This window comes from Anarhichas minor, unplaced genomic scaffold, assembly GCF_050575085.1.
Source record: "Anarhichas minor isolate MPS153535 unplaced genomic scaffold, ASM5057508v1 ptg000121l, whole genome shotgun sequence".
In the NCBI taxonomy this organism is placed as follows: Eukaryota; Metazoa; Chordata; class Actinopteri; order Perciformes; family Anarhichadidae; genus Anarhichas; species Anarhichas minor.
This window is the reverse complement of record NW_027466567.1, coordinates 111,149-133,364: the sequence shown is the minus strand read 5'-3', so window position 1 is coordinate 133,364 and position 22,216 is coordinate 111,149. Positions and strand designations below refer to the sequence as shown.

At 43.4% G+C, this 22,216-nt stretch overlaps 2 protein-coding genes across 2 annotated transcripts; one reads left to right on the top strand and one right to left on the bottom strand.

Annotated features, from left to right (window-relative positions):
* Positions 1-25: 25 nt before the first annotated feature.
* Positions 26-7,855, bottom strand: LOC142940929 (putative E3 ubiquitin-protein ligase HERC1). Its single transcript, XM_076083132.1, has 13 exons — positions 7,843-7,855; positions 7,398-7,669; positions 6,653-6,868; positions 5,652-5,772; positions 4,492-4,729; positions 4,228-4,400; positions 3,367-3,522; positions 3,156-3,262; positions 2,962-3,072; positions 2,699-2,869; positions 1,468-1,707; positions 1,151-1,234; positions 26-700 (listed from the first exon to the last, which is right to left on the bottom strand). The coding sequence occupies exons 1-13, from the start codon at positions 7,853-7,855 to the stop codon at positions 41-43; spliced, it is 2,562 nt and encodes an 853-aa protein (XP_075939247.1). The 3' UTR covers positions 26-40.
* A 4,490-nt stretch (positions 7,856-12,345) lies between these two features.
* LOC142940928 (protein NLRC3-like) lies at positions 12,346-16,377 on the top strand. The gene is made up of 6 exons (XM_076083131.1): positions 12,346-12,419; positions 12,506-12,622; positions 13,600-13,678; positions 15,017-15,230; positions 15,496-16,333; positions 16,371-16,377. The coding sequence occupies exons 1-6, from the start codon at positions 12,346-12,348 to the stop codon at positions 16,375-16,377; spliced, it is 1,329 nt and encodes a 442-aa protein (XP_075939246.1).
* Positions 16,378-22,216: the final 5,839 nt, after the last annotated feature.

Below are 22,216 nucleotides of genomic sequence, written 5' to 3'. Positions count from 1 at the left end.
TGACAGTCAAAATCTTTACATGGCCGATGTTGAAATAAATTCACAACTTGCTTACAATTTGGTATATCTGTAAAATATACCAGCAAATAACAAATATAGCAACGTATAAAAATGTCAAAGAAAGGTGCCACAACCCCCCGTACCTGATGGTGATCTCGGCCTCGTCCCACTGCACCTTCGCCGAGGTGCTGCCTTCCTTCACCACGCCCAGTAGTGTGGCGTGCCTCCCGGTCTGCTTGTGCACACATCTCCCGCCGACACGCAGGCCCGCGTCCGCCCCTCCGATCACCGCCAGGACCGGCCACACCTCCGTGCAGAGCGTCCTCAGGTGGTGCTCCGACAGCTCCCCCAGGCCGTGCTGCCGCCCGTGGCGTCCCCGCTCCTCCTCCGTCCTCGTGGGCGTCTCCTGGCTTTCCCTCTGGGCGTCGTGCTCCTCGCGGCTCTGCACCGAGCGACTCTTCTTCAGCCTCTGACCCCCGCCACCGGACGTGCCGGCGGACTCCCTAAAGCAAGGCTTGATCCTGTGGAGCCGCTCGGTCATGGTCTCGTTGATGCGGTGGGTCCAGAGGTCGGTGCGATGCAGGATGCGGATCAGCTGCGTAGTGGCCTCGGCCAGGACAGTGGCCATGGGGCTGCAGACCGGGTTGCCAGGTAAGAGGTCTCGAGGTGTGCCCCTCATCTGCATGTCACAGATCTTAACCTGGAACAAATAAGCAGAATATACATATATAATATATATATATATAATATATATATATATATAATATATATATATATAGAAAGCATCACATTAGTGTAACTGCGTGTAATGGTCTTTGTGAATTGGACTGTTTTTGCAATGTGGCTCATTAACATAAAAATGGCCACATTTTTGCATACTACCTCATTTAAATATGAGTAAATGACACAGGGGGTGAGTATTATTTGTTGCTAGAAGAATCACACAGGGTTTTTTTTGTATTATTTGTGCAGGTTTAACAGCTGCAAAACCCTAACAATCCTTCTGTGAATCCGCCCTCAGAGATCATACCAGAACAAAAGCTTAAAGTTATGGAATCTCATCCCCCAGTAACAGCTGAGTCACTGTAAAAATGAGCAGATGAAAGAACTCCTGCAGATGGAGCAGTAGGTGGATGCTTATGTGCGTTACCTTCTCTCCTGGGTTACTGCTGTAGAACATCACACAGGGATAGAGCTCTGTGGCGTCAACGTCCTCGAAGGCCAACTTTGGTTCCTGTTGAATCACAAGTCAGCAGTTAGAGATGAACACAGAACCCCGAGGAGGACATGTAGCTCTTTTATGTTTCGTCTTTGCTATTGAATTGTGTGCGAATAAATGAATATGCATGCGTGTCCATGTCCAGACGAGACATTCATAATTTAGGGACGGACTAGCAATGATCAACGCAGTTTGTGATACTTTAAATTATTTTTTAAATATCCAAATCAATATTCAGTGTGTCTCACCTCTCCATTCTTGCCGAAGGAGATGGTTCTGGCCTCCATGTCCAGGACGCAGGTGATGAAGTCTCCCTGAGTGAAGCTGCTCAGAGTCAGCGTCTGCTCTCCGTTGTGATAGAGGTTCCCGCTGTACGCCCGGTACAGCCACATGTCCGACGTGGTGCGGTGGTTGAAGTCGTGCACGGGCCATCGTGAAACGCCCACACACGTGCCCTCATTGCCTCGGTTCTCCTTCACGATGTAAAACTACAGAGGAAATAAAACGGGACGTGGTTCAAAACAGGCAAAAAATTAGATAAGTTTATATTTCTGTGTAAAGCAGTTTCCCATCAATTAATGCTCCGCCTCTACTGTTATCCTTCCTTAACTATCAGATTATTCAGCCCTGGTGTGTACATTCAGCTGGCTTCATGAAGATTTTGAAATGTTTAAAAAAAAAATGAGTTCCCGACTGGGAAAGTTCCCATGAACGCCCCGCCCCTCAAGTCGGAACAAAAACTAGGAAAGATGTTGAAAACTTTGTTACACGACTTGCCGATTGACGTCACATGACTGAGAAAGATGGCGAACGAAAGTAAACGTGTTGACGATGAGAAACTTTGTTATTAATTCATGTATTGCGTATCAATTTTAAGAGGGTATAAGGTTGTAACAGTTAGTTGCTGTCCACGTAGAGGGACCTTGATTAGTTCGAAAAGTTGGTCTTTCCACACCGGGGGCGGGACTAATAGACAACACAATAATGGGAAATACTCGTCTGCTAATATTTTGTATCAAAACTATTCATACTGGCAGCGATGCAATTTTGTCAACACTTCAAAGGTTAAAACAGATTCACAAGCAGAAGACCAACAACCAGCATCCTGTTGACCCAGAGCAGCGTCTGACTGTCTGAGCTGAACTGTTACAGCCGAAGACACTGTAAGATATTTCCTTTCAGTGAATACCTCTGAGTGAATTTGAGGGCTTTTATTGTGAAAGGTAAGAACAGAAGTAGTGGATCTGGTCTGTGTTGCCTTTGTCAAGGTTGAAAGGTGTAATAAAGTTTGCCGTCTTGGTTCAGACTACGGAAGTTGTAATGGCTATCAACGTCTTGTTTAAATGCTCCGAGTAGTAAAATACAGAACATCTTCTTTGTAGCTTCCGAAGTCGGAACAACTTCCACAATTCAGGATGTCAAAGCATCCGAGGAGCGCGTGGAAGCAGCAGGAGATAAGGTAATAAACAGTAACTGTACCTTCCACTGGTAGCATCCAGAGGAGATGCCGGTAGAGGCCAGGCCGTAGCCTTTACCCCCACTGCCATGCGTCAGACCCTGGCCGTTCTCCACCATGCAACACTGAGCCTTCTCCGGGTCAAAGGACACTTCCTGGATGGGAAGGTTCTCGTCCTCCTCCTCTGACTCGCCCTGGGGATCAAAGAAACCGTCGGCCGCTCGAACAAATAGTCATAATAATCAAAACACGAGTCGGGGGGGAGGATGGAGGATGATTACTACACCTGCAGTTTGAGTTCCTGAACTTTTTCTTTAATCTGGATCGAGTGTTTGGCTTGAGCAACGGGAGCTTCCCACATGCAGTCGGACAAAAGGGCGAAGAGCCGCTCGACAACCTAGAGGAGAACAAACTTTATCAGCTCACTGGCTGTTATTGAGGAGTTGCACAAAAAAAAAAAAGCAAAGAAAGCCGACAAACCTGTGTCATTTGGTCGTCCTCCATATTGGCCTCACAGGCAGGAAGGACGGCCTCCAGCACATGAAGAGCCAGGAGCCGAGTTCTCAGGTTGCCCACCAGAGGGACCCCTAGAATCAAAACAGCCACGAGGGGTTAATGAATATCTCAGCTTTGTAACATGAAGCAGGCGCACATGTTACACGGTGTTGTGTGTCACAACGGCTGGTTGTACCTAAGCAGCATTTCTGCGCTGCGATGTTGAGCAGCACTTCGGTCCATTTAGGGGAGGCCATCTTGGACTGGATGGCCTTGGAGGACACCACTCTCCTGAGGAAGACAAGGAAGTCTCCGAGGTGCAGCTCAGCAGTGTGCTGCTTACGGATCAACGCTGAGGAACGAGACAATAAAAAACACGGACACAATTACAGACCTTTGGTTATGTTTCATGGAAAACAAACACTTTCACTGTAGGCACAGTAACTATTGCTCTTAAAGGGATCTGTTTTTAACCATTCTTTCAGGCGGCAACCTCCGGTTCTGTCCAGTAAAGTCAAAGCTTCATGTGTTAAAGCTGCATTCTCTCTAGTGTCCACCAGGGGGCGACTGCTCTGGTTGTATAGAAGTCTATGAGAAAATGACTCTACTTCTCTCTTGATTTATTACCTCAGTAAACATTGTAAACATGAGTTTATGGTCTCAATCTCTAGTTTCAAGTCTTCTTCAATACAGCATGATGTTCATTTAGTACATTATGGTCCATTTAGAGTCAAACAGACCATAAAGCAGGGGATGCTTTAGGGCGGGGCTACACGGTGATTGACAGGTCGCTACCAGAGACATATACGTTGCGTCTACGTCCAAATCATTCTTGCCAACAAGGTTAAATTAGTTTTATATTTGAGTTAGTTAATGGAAATACTATTGTCAACAACCGTGTTTGATCATAGCTTCTGTTGATGAAAACCAGTATGTATTATCCGTGTGTTATCCGTGTGTTATCCGTGTGTTATCCGTGTGTTAACCATGTATTAACCATGTATTAACCATGTATTAACCATGTATTAACCATGCATTATAAAAACTCCTTCATCACCTCTGAAGTCTTTCTTTTCAGAGTCTGCTCCGTCCTCCTGTTTGCTGTCCTCTTGGTCTTTTCCAGAAGAGAGAAGACTGACTCCCGCCTGGGACAGCAGGTTCTTCAGCTGACTGCAGAGCAGATCCAGCAGCGACTGGACAACCTTGGGACTCAACTTGTCCGCGTACGTCCTGCGAATCAAAAGGACAAAACAGTTTGTTGATATAATCTTCGGGTTTTACAAAGTGCAGATTTCATTCCTCTGGTTTCTAAAGCTCTTACCCGGTGCTGATGGCCAGTATCTGCAGCAGGCGTGTGGAGGCCACCTTGAGGGCGGTGCTGAGCTGAGACACTCCGGGTTTCTGCAGCAGCTGGAGCGGCTGGCCCAGCATCGTCTCCGTCCCGCAGAGCTGAGACAGCACGCTGAGCAGCCCGCTGGAGATGGCCAGGGACACGTCCACCGGCTGGTAGCGGACGCTCAGCGCAAAGACGGTGACCAGCAGGAGGCGCTGCTGGGCTTCTAGGACGGAGAAGAGGTCGAGAGAAAGAGATAAAATAATCAAACAGGCTGTTAATAAAGCGAAGCCTGGAAATTCATCATTTCAGGAGCCGCTCTGCCGTCGGTGTCGTCAATTTAATGACGGCACGATGATTTTAGGTCGACAGAAATACTGAATTTAACCCAAAAGTAAAAGATCATTTTAACTCGGATACATAACTATCAGTGAAATAAAGAAATAAAAACTTTTTATTTCATAGAATAATTAATCGGCATTTACGTTTCAGTTGTGGAAGGTTTTGTTGAATTGAGCGGATTCATTTATCTGCGTAGTTAAAAGGTTTATTTTTTGTCTGTTTGCGTTTGTTGTTATTATTTCCTACTTTGTCTGTTGCCTGCAGACAAAGTTAATATTCTGTTATAAATCCAGTTGTGAACGACGTGGATCGAAGACTTGTGGGTGTGTTTTATTTTTTTATTTTTAAACATTCATCCTCATAATTATTTACATACAGAGTCTGTTAGCAGGAGAACGCTCACACTTCTTCTTCTACTCTGGTTGTGTGCCCAGTGTTTCACTTAGCATTCAATAAGTATTCAGAATCTCAAGGATGCTGAAATAGAATCTGTAAAAAATTGATTGACGGGAAAGAGGCTGAGGCAATGTGGGCGGGGCATCAAGGCCAAACTGAGGGGGCGTGTTCCATCATGGCCCCCGTCAAAAACCTTCCCCGAAGTAATGTAAATGTAAAACAAGCCCAATTAACTACTTTTGAAAGTTGTCCTGCACTTTGAATGAACAAGTGAGAGCAGATCGCAGGTACGACAAAAAAAAGTTAATGTTCAATGTCTTTAATTCGTATATTCTACAACCTGAATAATTTGATCCTGATAAATGATGGAGGCTCCACTGCTGAGGTCGTGCAGCAGTCGTCTCTCTTACCTATGTGGTGCTTGTTTGCCTGCAGTGCTCTCTCCAGGGTGACAGACAGTTGCTGGTAGATCTTATGAACAGCTGTCTGGATTTCCATCTGGAGGCTCCTCTTCGTTGCTTTTACACCATCCTGCAAAAGAGAAAGATGTAAACACACAGTTAATATGGTCACTACTCAGGCTGCACGACATTACTGACAACCAGGCGCCAACCTCCGGTTCTGCTGAGTGAAGCCGATGCTTCATGTGTTAAAGCTGCATTCTCTCTAGTGTCCACCAGGGGGCGACTCCTCTGGTTGTATAGAAGTCTATGAGAAAATGACTCTACTTCTCTCTTGATTTATTACCTCAGTAAACATTGTAAACATGAGTTTATGGTCTCAATCTCTAGTTTCAAGTCTTCTTCAATACAGCATGATGTTCATTTAGTAGATTATGGTCCATTTAGAGTCAAACGGACCATAAAGCAGGGGATGCTTTAGGGGCGACGGCGAAATCGCCCGACTCGAGTCTTCAAAACATCAGTCCACAAACCAACGGGTGACGTCATGATGACTACGTCCACTTCATATAAACTATGTATATGCTGAAAACTGACTTTGGGAATTTTTTATTTTTTTTGTGATATAAAAATAATTTTCACCAGATGACAACAAAGTACCCGTTTCTTCAACATCATCCTTTCTGCAGCAGAAATATTTTCTCACTTTTGCAATAAAATTTTTTGTTTCAGTGTTTCTCTTTTTTCCTGCTTTGGTTGTTTGATAAATTGATGAGAGTAATTGTGATTGGTGCTTCGCTGTGCATGCAGAGTCACGACCACCAAATTCTGTGTATCCAACAACTCTTAAATCTGAGTAAATCAAGTTACATTTGACATCTTCTGTGCAAGCTTTCCATTTGTATCAAAGCAGCAAAAAATGTTGCAGCATTACAAGTTTGAGTTAAACTGAACTGTCACTTGACTATCGATGCTCATCAGTATCAGCAGTTGATGAGGCTCACACGTACCTGGTAGTGATGCAGCTGCACGCTCTCCCTCTTCAGGCCTCCGGCGCCCACGGTGCCGAGGCCAAAGCAACCCGCCAGGAACTGCAACCTGACAGAGGTGAGCAGGGAGGAGGACTGGAAGGCGCCGCCGGATCGATCCGCGTCCCCGGGCTGGCTGCCCTTCTCCTCCATGCCGGAGATCAACACCACAATCTGGTGGAGCGCCTCCAACCGCAGCTGGAGATTAAAAACAAATCCCAGTGGTCGAGTGGATATTCTAACAGCGTCGCATGTGTTTTCTAGATCTTTTAGCTGCACTATTACCAATAATGTGTTACTGTTTTCAGAAAATCTGCCTCATTCATTTGACACTACGTAGTTTTAAAGAATAAATCTGGTTATATTCTACCATTTTCTTACTGAAAAACAACAATATTGATTGTATCCAAGAAGTATTGTGTGTGTATCAAAGCCTGATATCTCTTGTTCCTCTTGTTAAAACACATCGATGACGTGTAGATTCATTCATTACCATGAACACACAGGGATTAAGTTTGTACATCCATCAATTTTCCTCGCCTCCTCTCATTGCATCCTAGTGCCTTCCACCTGAGATGTGAGCGGAGGAGGCGAGGAAGAGACACGAGGAGAGGGGAGTTGAGGAATTTAACTAAATGAGACATCCTTTGCTTCGTAGGCAACATTTTAAAGCGACGTCACTTAGAGTGAGACAGAGACCCAGAGAGGTCCTGAGAGAGCCCCTCACCTCTGCCCTGCTCTGTTGCTGTTCCATGGCCAGGATAGTCGCCTGTGGGCTGGTGGACATACTTTCCTCCGGCTCCTTGAAGGCCGGAGCGAGGCCCACATCGCCGCTGATGAAGCTGACCATGTTGTCGATGAGAGCGTGGATGCCCAGCGAGCGGCTCAGGTCCAGGTCCGACTCCTCGTAGAACAGTGCCGAGCTGTAGCTCCGCTGGCGGCTCAGTTTGGCCCGGAACCAGGACTCGGCCAGGGAGTCCGGTGAGCTCTGAGGTAAGCCTGAAGACGGGAGGAAGAGAGGAGCCTTTCAGATGTTTAAATGCACAACGTAACGCTTTTGATGGATGGGCCATGTTGCTTTTAAGCACTTAGGAGCTATGCAGGGCAATGCATTATTACTCTATAAGAGCTCATCAAATGGAGAAATGCTGAGTCGTCATGCGGGCACAAGCCTTTATGAGCCATTATGGATTCATCTATAATGGGTGCACTGAGTTTCAAACACCCACTGAGGGTAAAAATGCTGTAGTTGAGAAGTGAAATGGCAACCGGAGCTCGTGTTTCCATACTCTAAAGCACTGAAGTTTAAGCATCAGTACTGATGATTCATTTTAAAAAGGACAGTAGTGATGTTTAGAAGTGCGTTAGTATGAGGTTCTTCTCCATCATCAGTGTTCTACTACAGTAGAGTTTATAGAAACACATATTTTAGACTCCTAAAATAATCTATATCAGTTTAAGCTTTATTTAGAATATTTTCTCCTCTTTACTTTGATGTCAGACAGACCTTTCTGAGGGGAACTGAAGCTGTTATCTTTGTTCTCTTCAAAGACACCAGACTCCATTCATAAAAACAGTCATTTAACCTCTCAGAACTCAGGAGTTGCTGGTTTACTGTTGCCTCCTAACTTGTCATTGTGTGACTTTGGTGTTTTAAAGCGGTAGTTCAGAATCACCAAAGTCACACAATAACACAATAACACAAACACACTAACAGATGGAGGCAGCAGTAGAGCAACAACTCCTGTGGTCTGAGAGGTTAAATCACTGTTTCTGTGAATGGAGTCTGGTGTCTTTGTAGAGATCAAAGATAACAGCTTCAGTTCTCTGACATCAAAGTAAAGAGGTGAAAATATTCTAAATAAAGCTTAAAGCTTAAACTGTAATAGATTCTTTAAGGAGTCTAAAATACGTCCACAGCAGTACATTGTACTCCTGTGTGTTTCTATAAACTCTACTGTAGTAGAACTCTGACTCTGGAGAAGAACCTTATACACACACACGACTAAACATCTCTATATCAGTACGGATGATTTCTGCGACTGGTAATTCCATGAACTCTCACAAATCACAATCTTCACTGGGAACGAGCCTTCGTTGTCCAAAGTAACAGAAGAATGAACTGTTATTTGAACAATGGGCACATCTGTATGGTCTTTTTTGTCTTTTTGCTGTAGGTAGACTACGACAGTGTCTTGAAGTGAAGCTCAAAACAAGAACCTCATCATGAGAGATGAATGGCGGGGGGGGGGGGGGGGGCATCACAGTCATGGAGGAGTGAGCTAACGAGAGGAAGAAACATGCCATCGTGTACTTACTGGCCTCCACCTTGACTGACACACACACACACACACACACACACACACACACACACACACACACACACACACACTTTGATATTCTCCGAATACATTCACCTCATTATCGTTCTTAAAAATGCAAAACCGCCGCCGCAGTGTAACATCGGCGTGTCGACACAGACAATAAAGTGACGAATACATAAACCCATAACTCCGGCTCCACCGACGTGCCGCTCACCTCTTTCAGTTTGCGGACCCAGGGTTTCTGTGCTTTGCGGAAGCCGTCGTCCGAGTCCTTGGTCTCCTTGAAGCCTCCCATCATCTGCTTGTGGAAGGCGTCCTTCTGCCAGTTGCGCAGCTTCTCGCTGTCCTCGCCCGCCAGCCGCTCACGCAGCTCCAGATGCAGCTCGCTGAGCCGATCGGCCGCCTGCATAAAGGCGTGCCACGCTTTCTCCAGCGTCCCGTACTGAGGACCTGAAGGGACACGAGAGGCGAGAGGAGACACATTAACGGACAGATCAAATCGTCCCAGCTGGTTGATTTGTTTGCGTATGTTTTTGGGCCAAAGTCGAGATCGTAACTCACAGATTTATTTTGATCCAGGTTTGGTATCAAGAGTTTTTCAGCCAATGCTTTAAAATACACTTCCTGTAAATCAATTAAGCTGTGAACTGAGTGAATGATGTTTACACAAGGTAATCATTAGGTAGTCTTCTGCCATATTTCAAGATACAATTAGCTCTGAAACATTTGTATGATCAAACCATAGACTGTGTATAAGAAGTGGACGTAGTCATCGTCACTCATTTGGTTTGTGGACCGCCGTTTTGAAGCCTTGAGTCCAGTGTTTTGGCCCGTATTGCAACCGGTGAACAGGAAGTGACCATATTTGGACTGAGGAGGAGTGATGTAGGGACGCTGTATACGTCTCTGGTAGAGACCTGTCAATCACAGTAAGCCCCGCCCCTAAAGCATCCCCTGCTTTATGGTCTGTTTGACTCTAAATGGACCATAATGTACTAAATGAACATCATGCTGTATTGAAGAAGACTTGAAACTAGAGATTGAGACCATAAACTCATGTTTACAATGTTTACTGAGGTAATAAATCAAGGGAGAAGTAGAGTCATTTTCTCATAGACTTCTATACAACCAGAGGAGTCGCCCCCTGGTGGACACTAGAGAGAATGCAGCTTTAACACATGAAGCATCGGCTTCACTTTTCAGAACCGGAGGTTGCCGCCTCGTTCCAACACAACAGGTCTTTTTCTGTTGGTTGCTGGCTGAGCATTACTTTGCATTGCAGCCGGACCAATCAGCGTCCTGTGAGGAGCTACTGGCGTGGTTTAGGTGTGTGTGTGTGTGTGTGTGTGTGTGTGGTGACACGGAGAGGCGACTGTTCGTTCTAATGGCGGCTCCTGAAGAGGTTAGCGTAGATGCTGCAATAGCATCAGTTATATCTTCATTGAAAGAAGAGCAAGGAAAAGACGTGTTCGCTCTTCTCCCGACTCGCTTCAGTAGGAGTTTGATTGACAGATGGTTCATCCTGCTATATATTTATTCCTTCCTTTTTTAATGATGGCTTCTCAGATGGAACAAACCACCTGGTGTCCTTTCTGTGGAGCTTCATAAAAATGAAGAGTGTTTTCTATTTGTTTACTTTTCTTCAGTGTTTTGAAAAATATGATATGGATGTGAGTGAAGCAGGTAAGAATCTTTACCCACAAATTAAATGTAATTATTGTGACATACTGCACTGTAAAAAGGTAAAATACTGGCAGCTGTGGTTGCCAGTACTTGCCAGTACACTACAGTTGACATTTCATGTTTTTTAAAAGTGCTTTAACAACGAAGCAGCAAAAACAAGACAGTAATAACAATAACAGAAAGCTCAGTGAGACAGTCAATACAAATAAACTAATATATATATATATATATATATATATATATATATATATATAACATATAACATGTTTATATAACATATATATAAACATGTTTATTACTGTAGGTACACCTAGCTTGATTTAATGTAGTCTAATACAACAGTCCTGCAATAAATCCTTCCTTCATGAAGGTTTTAATGTGCAGATTTTGCTGTTGAATTGTTTTTTATTAAACTAAAAGATGTCTAGTATGTTTTCTTCCCCATTTCTATCAATGACTAATATAGACAATGTGTTCTGCGTCTACAAAGTTCATTGTTTAGCCAATTTAAGGCTACGACTTGGTTAAGGTTGAGTCAGGGCTAAAACTTTATACAGATAACTGTAACTTTATAAGCAACAATCAAAGTTAAAGTTTTGGGGAAAAGAAACACCTTTAGTTACCTGAGGATTGTGTGGGTGTGGTTTAACTAGATTTACAGAAACGTTGCATCACCTTTTTTCAACGAAGCCCCATCTTCATTCCAGTAAGAATTAAAAAAAGATAAATGACCAAATCTGTTGTAACTTTTGAAATTGCGTCTTCTTGAAGGACTCCATTGCGTATATGTTTTCAGAGCCTTTGAGACAAAGTCAAAGGTTGGGGTTTGGTAAGTAACAGTTAATAACCATTTGATTACCATCATCTACGTCAGCGACACATTTAGCCTGCAAACAGGTTGGACTGGTTAGAGAATGTTATGAATGAAGTAAGGAGGCTGTGACAGTAAATCAGACACACACTCTCAGGAACAGACGGAGAGAATGAAGAGTGTTTTCTATTTGTTTACTTTTCTTCAGTGTTTTGAAAAATATGATATGGATGTGAGTGAAGCAGGTAAGAATCTTTACCCACAAATTAAATGTAATTATTGTGACATACTGCACTGTAAAAAGGTAAAATACTGGCAGCTGTGGTTGCCAGTACTTCAATGTGAAAAATTAACAATGTATAAAGCATCACGGTATGGTGGTTTCTTTGCAACCGTAGATTTCACAGTTGAGAACTGTTTTTTGACAGTGACAAACAGTTTTTGTTGTTTTTTACAAATTTTGAATGAAAAAAATACAGGGCTGGCTCTTAAATGTATAATAAGTTATATTTCCGTTGCCAGCACAATGGTCCGTATATTTAACAGTAACCAAATGTATTTTTCTTAAATTATAAATGCAAAAATGATGGTATTGATTGTTGTTCATATTACAGTGTATTTCTGTAATCAGTACAATGTTTAGTACAATTAACAATGACTAAATGTATTTTTTTCCAAGAAATAAATGCAGAAATTATTGTTTGGGCTGATACACATTTACGGTGTTTCACTGTCATAGAAACTGAATTTAACCTGTTTAGAATTAACGATCTCTTACTGTAGTGATTTGCAGACATTTGTTACAGTGTGGTTGGAGTTCTCACCGGGCTTGTGTTTGTAAAGGTTTACCCTAAAACATGAATGTGTCTGAGGAGAAAGAGCACGGCGTCTCTGCCTCTGAGCAACATGACAGCCGGACTAGAGACAGGAGGTGAGATGCACTTTTCTCTCTGTTTATGACTGTTTGTCTTCTCAGGGCTGTAAAATGTAACTTGTACTCTCTATGTTGTGTTGAAGCCCAGTGAAGCAGGAGAGACCAGAGTCATATGGACCCAGCTGTTTGTCCATGAAGAGTGGCCGGTCTATTAGTGAACCTCCAGAATTCAAGAATGGAGGGCCGATTGTTGAGCCAAGGTAAGAATTTAAAGTTTGTTATCGCAGTTGACCTGTATTATAGCTGATTTAAAGTGAGCACAGAGAAACTTTCTGCTTCTGCAGATTCATGTGAACAGCCTCTTAGTGTTAAACTGTGCTCATTTATCATTCTGCACAGTGAAGCTTTTTGTAAATTTTGGTCTATTTTGTTTCCATAACTCGTCTTCTTTCAGACTAGTGGAAAGAAAACATCCATAATACACATTCAGTTAATTTTACCACATTCACCTGTAGTCCTAAATTTGACTGTATTAAATTCAAACCTGACTTTATCCAATGTTCACTTTTCTGTTCTGGAAATTAGCAAATTAGCACAAATTTGATGAGATAAATCCTCATTTGTACATTATAACATACATTTTCAGACAGCTTTAATACAAACAAATCTACTGGGGAAGCTTCATGGTGATCCATCTATTAGTTCAAATGTTTTAATAACTTATAATAAGCACTTCATCCTGCTGGTAACAACATACCTAATTGTTAAGTAGGCAGTGTGCAGTACATACAGTACGAGGATGTAACATGAAGTACGATTTCGAACACAACACCTGCATTCCTACCTGAGGTGACTTCAACAAAGCCGTATTATTTTAGTCGTCAGTTACTGGAAGGTACCTGCTGTCGGTCAACATTCTTCAGAAAAAACAAACGTTCATTTCCTCCAACAATTCAAAGTACGGGTTAATCGTCTTTTGCAAAGGTTGAGTGGGGGGAGATAATGGATGGATTTGTCAGGTGGACTGAAGATTGCAGACTTTAAAAAATTGAAATCAAATGTTTTTCACTCAAGACATCCACAAATACACAGCAGAATACAACACATCTGTGTGTGTGTGTGTGTGTGTGTGTGTGTGTGTGTGTGTGTGTGTGTGTGTGTGTGTGTGTGTGTGTGTGTGTGTGTGCGTGTGCGTGTGTATGTGTGTGAAATGACCTCATGTTTTCTGGGTCTGCAGACCTCACCGGAAGAGGTCAGAGGTTCTCAGTGAACGGCCTGACCTGAAGCACCATCAAAACCTGGTCTCTGTTTTCATGGTATGGAAAAGCACAAAAGCACTTTTTACTTTTACTTTTCAAACATTGAACCTTTGTGTTCGGAAATTGTACGCTCTGATTTTATATGAACATTTCTGTGTTTCTGTCGGATTTAAATACACACTTTCAACATTTTCAAGATCAACTAAAGAAGACTGAACTTCCTTTGTTCGTCTTTCTTTAGCACTGTCACTCAAAGGCATCCTCTGCCTGGAAAGCACCATGCAATCCAACCTGTTAAATCACATCGTGACAATCAGATACTGGTCACAAATTGGCTGAGCTGCAAGTTGATTATGTGCTAATGTGATACGGTTCATAGCGGTTGTGAAAAGCAGGTGTCACATGATGTGGCAGCTGTATTCATTCTCTATCAGCTGATAAACAACAGTAGGTATTTGGGCTGCAGTCAGTGCAGCAGTTGCAATAATAAAAAACATTTATATTTATTTAATAATATTTTTTGCTCACTTGGGCCTGAGGAACAAGCTTTGAGAAGGTGATGATGGCGAACTTGTTCGCAAACATTTGCTTTTTTACGGAGCATCATGATCTTTCATTTTTGAGTTGAGTTTATTTCCACCTGGTGAATGTAAGTTCAATCATCACTCTCTTTTAGCTCTGTTTTTGGTCTCAACCTATCTTATACAGCTGCCTCCTACAGCCAGAAGACAAAGCTATAATAGCAGTGAAAGTGAACTAAAGCAGTTCATTTGTGTTGTAAAACCAAAACAATGAAATGAAGGACACTGTGAAAGTTCTGCATGGTACCAAAGAAATCCAGGGCTGAATTTAGATTTGCATTAATTGACCCTTTGCTAAATCCCGCCCCTAAAACAAATACTGGCCAATCATAGCGTAGCATCGTCCAGCTCTGACAACTATCCGTCTCTGCTCCATTAACTCTCATCAATGGTTTCAGATGTTCTTCATGTTCAGGCTGGTTTGGTGGATTTGGAGCTCTTCGTGGTTAAACGTTGTGTAATAGTGATACTCGTTACCTGGAGAGGTTGGGAGGAGATACACGTTTATAAAACGTTACGTTTCTACGTAAAAACCTGTGGAGCTAACATAGTATGGTAGCACATCAATAACTAGCATTAGCACTTCTAAGCTTATTTTCTGTGATCAGTGTAGCATTACAGCAGGCTAACTAGAGAGCTATCCGCTTTAGCTAGCTAGCAGGCTAGCTTGTTAATTCCAACATGCTTTAATGCTATATTGATGGTCTTCATGTTATAGTTTTTAGATGAGTCGGCTATCAGCAGAGCCAGGTGGATATGATGTTTATTTCCATCATTGTGAGAACATTTTAAATGGTACTTTTTACTCTTTCAGCTTCTTGAAGAAAACATTGTGACTTTTGTCAAGGACGAGCTCAAGAAGTTCAAGAAAGTTCTGGGTCCAGAAGAGGGGCTGAAAGAAGATGATGACGTTATGGGTGGTGAAGATGACGAGCAAAGAAACAGCAACAGACATGCAGTTCTGAAACTCGCACTGAACTTCCTGAGGAACATGAAGCAGAAGCAGCTGGCTGACTCTCTGCAGAGCAGTAAGATGCTTTTATAGAATTACATACCGCTTCTGGAAATATGTACTTTTTCTATTAGATCTATTGAACTCCAGATCTGAACCAACATTAGCCTAATGTCTGAATAATTTGTTCAAAATGTGAGGTTGGTGAGTAGTTTTCACTATGCATAATTATTGCAGATTAAGGTAATTTGTGTGTTGAGAAATGTATGCATTCGTCAAAAGGTGTAATTTTACATATTTACTGCAACATCCATTGACCATCTTTCCTGTTACTTCCTCAGAAACTCATGCTGCGATTTGCCAACGTAAACTAAAGTCTAAACTGAAGAACAAGTTTCAGTGTTTGTTTGAAGGAATTGCCAAAGCAGGAAACCCAACACTTCTAAATCAGATCTACACCGAACTCTACATCACAGAGGGAGGGAGTGGAGAGGTCAACGATCAACATGAGCTCAGACAGATAGAAGCAGCATCCCGAAAAACGGCAGGTTCAGAAAGAACAATCGGATGTGGGGATATATTTAAACCTTTACCCGGAAGAGATGAACCAGTCAGAACTCTGGTGACAAAGGGAGTGGCCGGCATTGGGAAAACAGTCCTAACGCAGAAGTACATCCTGGACTGGGCTGAAGACAAAGACAACAACAGTATACAGTTCATCTTTCCATTCTCTTTCCGAGAGCTAAACCTGCTGAAAGCAAAAGAATACAGTTTGGTGGAACTTCTTCATCAACTCTTTACTGAAACCAAAGAAGCAGGAATCTGCAGATTTGAAAAGTTCCAGGTTCTGTTCATCTTTGACGGTCTGGACGAGTGTCGACCTCCTCTGGACTTCCACAGCAACAAGATCCTAACTGACGTTACAGAGTCAACTTCAGTCGAAGTGCTGCTGACAAACCTCATTAGAGGTAAACTGCTTCCTTCTGCTTGCCTCTGGATAACCACAAGACCTGCAGCAGCCAATCAGATCCCTCCTGAATGCATTGATATGGTGACAGAGGTGAGAGGGTTCAGTGACCCACAGAAGGAGGAGTACTTCAGAAAGAGATTCAGAGACAATGAGCACGGCGGCAGAATCATCTCCCACATCGAGGAGTCACGAAGCCTCGCAGAACATACGTGCCTCAGCTGTGTTTTGTTTTGCTTCCGGGGTCAGGCGCTGACCCGGAAACTAAACAGACAGACAGACCGGTGTCTCCACCGAAATCTTTATATTTACCACAATTTAAGCTTCTGCATTTTCCAAATGCACTAGTATTATTGTTCGGTTTATAAGCCTCGTACCGAACGGTTTAATACGAATACGTGATGTTACACACCTAGAAACAAATAACCGTAGCTGTGGCGCCATCCTGAGGTTATTAGGTGGTAAGACGGCACATACATTATAATGTGTTATGATTGTGCTTATAAAGCATTAAAGACATGAATTTCATATATGAAAGACATGGTGATGATGAAAGAGATGATGATTTATTATTTTACAGTGATAAACGTAAGCATTTTTAACCAATAAATAATTTGTATCAACTCATTTATCAGAAAGTAAAAATAAAGTAAAAATATCTGCTGGTAAACTGAAGTAAAAACATAAAAAAAACTGACTATGATCTCTAATATGAACGTGTCTGTTTATGTTAACTCTTGTGGACACAAACGACTGATCTGATGACTGCAGAGAATGATGGACATTTATTGAGCAACAGTGAAAAGGTTTACACGTGCACAGTAACAGAGCGAGCTAACTGGCCGTCTCTGCATCTTTCAGACTTCCACTAATCTGGCGGTGGTGGAACTGAGACAGGGAGGGGCGCTCTCAGTTTGGGAGAGGAGCAGCAGGAGTCGGTGGCGAATGTGCAGGATGTGGAGGAGGACAAAGCATCTCTGGTACACAGCTCTGGTAGAAGGGATCGTCCTCATCGGCTCTCTATCAGCTCCTTGTGGATCTGGATGTGAAGTCCAACAGGGTCTGGAGGAAACCACAAAGAACATGTGTTGTATTGAAATAACACGCATCACCAACCCTCCATTAAAAAAAATCAGATGAGCTGAAGAAGCACAGCTACACACTGAGACACTACCAAATATCTCACACTGCTGAACATCTGGCTGATCAACTCTACCTTGAGTTGAGGAGGAAGAAGAGCGCTCTCTGGTCCATGAAGTTCAGCATCACAGTCAGTCAATGTGTGGAAATAGCTGTGAGGAGAAGAAGGATGTAAACAGAAAGGCAGCTTTACTTCTTCAGCCCAGACATGTTATTATGACACAGCTATGTTTCTGTTTGTTATCTGAGAGGTGATATTTACGAGTGTGTCTCTGGTCCTTGCTGTTCCTCTATGGTCTTCACATGGCAATAGGAGAGGAGGCAGCAGTGCAGGTTGATGGAGGAGGCTTCAGGTGGAGCTAGAGTCATCTGGCAGCGTCTTCAGGTGGAGGCCGAGGTTGATGGCTGCAGGTGAAGGTTCAGGCGGCAGGTGTCTGCGAGGATCTGCAGGTGGAGGCAGCAGCAGTGATGGTTGTTGGTAGAGCCTGTAATTGGAGAAAACAGATGGATATTCAATTCAATTCAATTCAATTAATTTTTGTATAGCCCAAAATCACAAATTACAAATTTGCCTCAGAGGGCTTTACAATATGTACACATTTGACATCCTCTTGTCCCGGAACCCTCACATCGGAACAGGAAAAACTCTCCCAAAAAAAACCTTTAACGGGGTAAAAAAAGGAAGAGGCCTGTGGGAGAGCAACAGAGGAGGGATCCCTCTCCCATGATGGACATAAGTGAAATAGATGTCATGTGTAGAACAGCATAACAGAATTACAACACATTCAATGAAATTACAACACATTGATTATATCAGATAATAGGCAGACAGCTAAAGGAAAAGCCTAAATTCGGCAAATTCAAAAGTAATGTCGCAAAGCCACACAGCTCTCAGAGTACAAGTCCAAAGAGCTCCCAGTGTTACAGATGTGGTGGTATGCCCCACCCTGAAAACGAGTGCCCTGCTAAGGATGCAGAGTGCCGTTCCTGTGGGAATAAAAGGTCACTACCAGCGTGTGTGCCTTGCTGGTAAAGCCGTGCTTGGTCTTGAGGAAGAGGAGGAGAGTTTTTTTCTCAGCTCTGTGACATCTGATGCTGATCCATGGACTGTTGATATAGACGTTATGGACAAAACTTTCACTTTCAAACTTGACACCGGAGCGGATGTCACTGTTTTAAAACAGTCTGTTTTAAGAGCATTCTTTCCAATGCACAGCAGACTGTGCTCCAGAAGGCAGAGAAGCCTTTACTTGGTCCAGGACGGATTCCTCTAGATGTGTTGGGGTTCACTAGACTGCTGCTGAGGATAGGAGCCAAGCAAACCATGGCAAAGGTCTATGTGGTCAAAAACCTGCGCATGCCATTGCTCAGGTTGCCAGCCATAGTGGCCCTTACTCATTCGTGTTGACAGCATAGACATGGCGACCCTAAAGTCAAGCTACCCCAGGCTATGCAGTGGCCTAGGGGAGGTACAACGTTATGAGATAGAAAGTCTAAATTATCAGATAGAAAGTCAAAGTTATGAGACAGAAAGTTATGAGATAAAAAGTTAAAGATGGATAGAAAGTCTCGAACTTGAAGGATAACAGAATCTATAACTGTAGGATGGTCTTAAAATGCTAAACATTATTAGCCTTGCAGTTCTCTCCTGAACGCTTGGTCACTTGAAAAGAAGGATTTCACATCCTGCTTCGCTCTTCACGTCGTGCTAGCTTTCTCTGGAGTACAGTGCCTTCTAGTGGCTTTAGTGGCAACATCATTGTTCCCACTAGGTCAGTCACTTATAAAACTATTGCTGGAATAAACAAGTGTGCTCACTTTAAAACATATTGGCTGTGCATGAAAACAAAATGCATAACAATGTGACAACACATTGGTGGGCATCACACTCACAACATGTTATCTTTGTGCTAGCTCAAATGCACATGTAGCGCAGACGGACACCAATTCCATACAGCACTAAACAACGAAAATAAACATTATTTTCGGTACAGTACACGCACATTAAATGTTCTCGAACATGAAGGATAACAGAATCTATAACTGTTCGTACTACTCACGGGCTGAGCATGACAATGATGTCAAGTCTGAAGAGAGCCTCTTGCCGGCTCCAGCTGCCAAGAGGCTCTCTTCAGACTTGACATCATTGTCATGCTCAGCCCGCTTTAGCTGCTGCTCAATGTCATTGATTTGGGCCGACTTGACATCATTGTCATCCTTAGCTCCCTTTAGCTGCTGCTCAAGGTCATTGATTTGGGCCGACTTGACATCATTGTCATCCTTAGCTCCCTTTAGCTGCTGCTCAAGGTCATTGATTTGGGCCGACTTGACATCATTGTCATCCTTAGCTCCCTTTAGCTGCTGCTCAAGGTCATTGATTTGGGCCGACTTGACATCATTGTCATCCTTAGCTCCCTTTAGCTGCTGCTCAAGGCCATTGATTTGGGCCGACTTGACATCATTGTCATGCTTAGCTCCCTGCTTAGCTCCCTTTAGCTCCTGCTCAAGGTCATTGATTTGGGCCGACTTGACATCATTGTCATGCTTAGCTCCCTGCTTAGCTCCCTTTAGCTCCTGCTCAAGGTCATTGATTTGGGCCGACTTGACATCATTGTCATGCTTAGCTCCCTGCTTAGCTCCCTTTAGCTCCTGCTCAAGGTCATTGATTTGGGCCGACTTGACATCATTGTCATGCTTAGCTCCCTGCTTAGCTCCCTTTAGCTCCTGCTCAAGGTCATTGATTTGGCCCGCCTTGACATTATTGTCATGCCTACCCGCCTATAGCTCCTGCTCAAGGACATTGATTCTGGCCGACTTGACATTATTGTCATGTCTAGCTACCTTTAGCTCCTGCTCAAGGTCATTGATTTGGCCCGCCTTGACATTATTGTCATGCCTACCCGCCTTTAGCTCCTGCTCAAGGACATTGATTTTGGCCGACTTGACATTATTGTCATGCTTAGCTCCCTTTAGCTCCTGCTCAAGGTCATTGATTTGGCCCGCCTTGACATTATTGTCATGCCTACCCGCCTTTAGCTCCTGCTCAAGGACATTGATTTTGGCCGACTTGACATTATTGTCATGCTTAGCTACCTTTAGCTGCTGCTCAAGGTCATTAATTCGGACCTGCTGATTCAACATTTGACGCTCCCTAAATTGATAAATTTGTGCCGGATTCATATTTATTTATTCAAATAAGGAAGGAATAAATAGCTGTACTGTGTGTCTTGAAAGTTCTCAATAACTGTGGACAAAGTCTGGGGTAGGTAGGCTTTATAGTTTCTTTGCCTTTGATCTGGACAAATGATTGTGCCTTTCATCTATTTGTGACGTCATGCCGTTCTAGAGTCTGTTTTGCCTTTCATCTTGAGAATCTTGAGTCATTCTATGCGCCAGCTGTGGCCATTCGGAGACCGGGCGGCCGCTGGCAGACCCGCTGCGGGATGTTTTCCATGCTAAATCCCTTGTGTAGACTAAATTACTATCGCCGGTGATGAGTGATTTATTTATTCATGCTGTGCGTCAGATCGCATTCCTGTAAATTGTGCGATGATATCGTTAGCCAACATGCGTCTTCTGCAACGTCCTTATTCTCTGATTATAGCTTATCCTCTTCACTTGATTCTAGCCGAGGTTTCTAGACCGTTTGGTCCATACATTAGAGCAGAGGTAACCAACACGGTGCACGCGGGCACCCTGTCGCCCGCAGGGACCAAGTGAGTCGCCCGCAAGACATGTTCTAAAAATAGCACTAGTCATTATGGAGCTCCGTCTAAAATTGTAGTTGTTGTTCTTTTTTTAATCAAAAACGCTTGCAGAGAGTTAAGAGTTGGGTACCCGGAGGCGCACGGCGGACAGCCAGGACGAGGCTGGCGGACCACACTAGGTTTTCAGGTTCTGAATGGCGGGCGCATCCCGTTGGTGCCAGACGCGAGCTGCGAGCGCACCCCGTCGTCAGGTCCGTAAATCCTCGGAACAGGCCGCGGGGCAACAACTCAGGGGTGGCGGGGGTAGAGGCGAGGCAACACAATCCGACCGAAAAGGCCCAGACTAGAGGTTTGAACGCGGGTAGCCCTTCGTACTACTCAGTACTACTCACCTTGAAGTAGCTCTCAGTTTCAAAAAGGTTGGTGACCCCTGCATTAGAGGGAGAAGGAGGCGAACTGTTGCTGCGCCTGCACGACTTCATTCGTACACTCACTCTTTCTGTTGTATTGAGGACAAACCGATAAGCCAGAGATGGACTTGCTGCTGCAGGACTAGGGGGGAAAACGTCTTGCATTCCGAGGTAAGTCAGGCATCATGATGGACAGACGTATTTTTCTTGAATCAAGTTACCTTTCAAAAACATTAAACGTTATTATATTTCAAGTTAGATCGATTGTTTGTATTATTATCTTCTATTTTCAGGTAGTCGTACTGATCCAGATGACTTTAGAGAATTTATTTTAGAGGCATATCCAAAACTCAGACAAGGGGGAGGATTTGAGTTGCTCAAAATCTCTGGAACAACACGAAGTCGCCAAATGGTGTGTTACATCATTTATTCCAATAAATTGTTGCTCTGTACATATCAACTCATCCAGTATTAATTGGAATAATTTAAAAACTATTTTTAGATTGGACAATTCTTTTAGTCTTTCTCTTCCGTTTCTTGGATGGACCAGGCAGAGGATCGTCTTCAGGAACTTTAGCGTGTTCGATTGAACTAGTTTCAGTTTCCTTGTTGATGTCGGTGCTGCTTTCAGCAGACTCATCACACCATCTGACTTTTTTGCAGCTCCTCTCCTCTTCTACTCTGTTAGTCTTTCTCTTCCGTTTCTTGGATGGACCAGGCAGAGGATCGTCTTCAGGAACTTTAGCGTGTTCGATTGGACTAGTTTCAGTTTCCTCGTCGAAGTCGGTGTCGCTTTCAGCAAACTCATCCCACCGTCTGCTTTCTTCCCATTTATTGG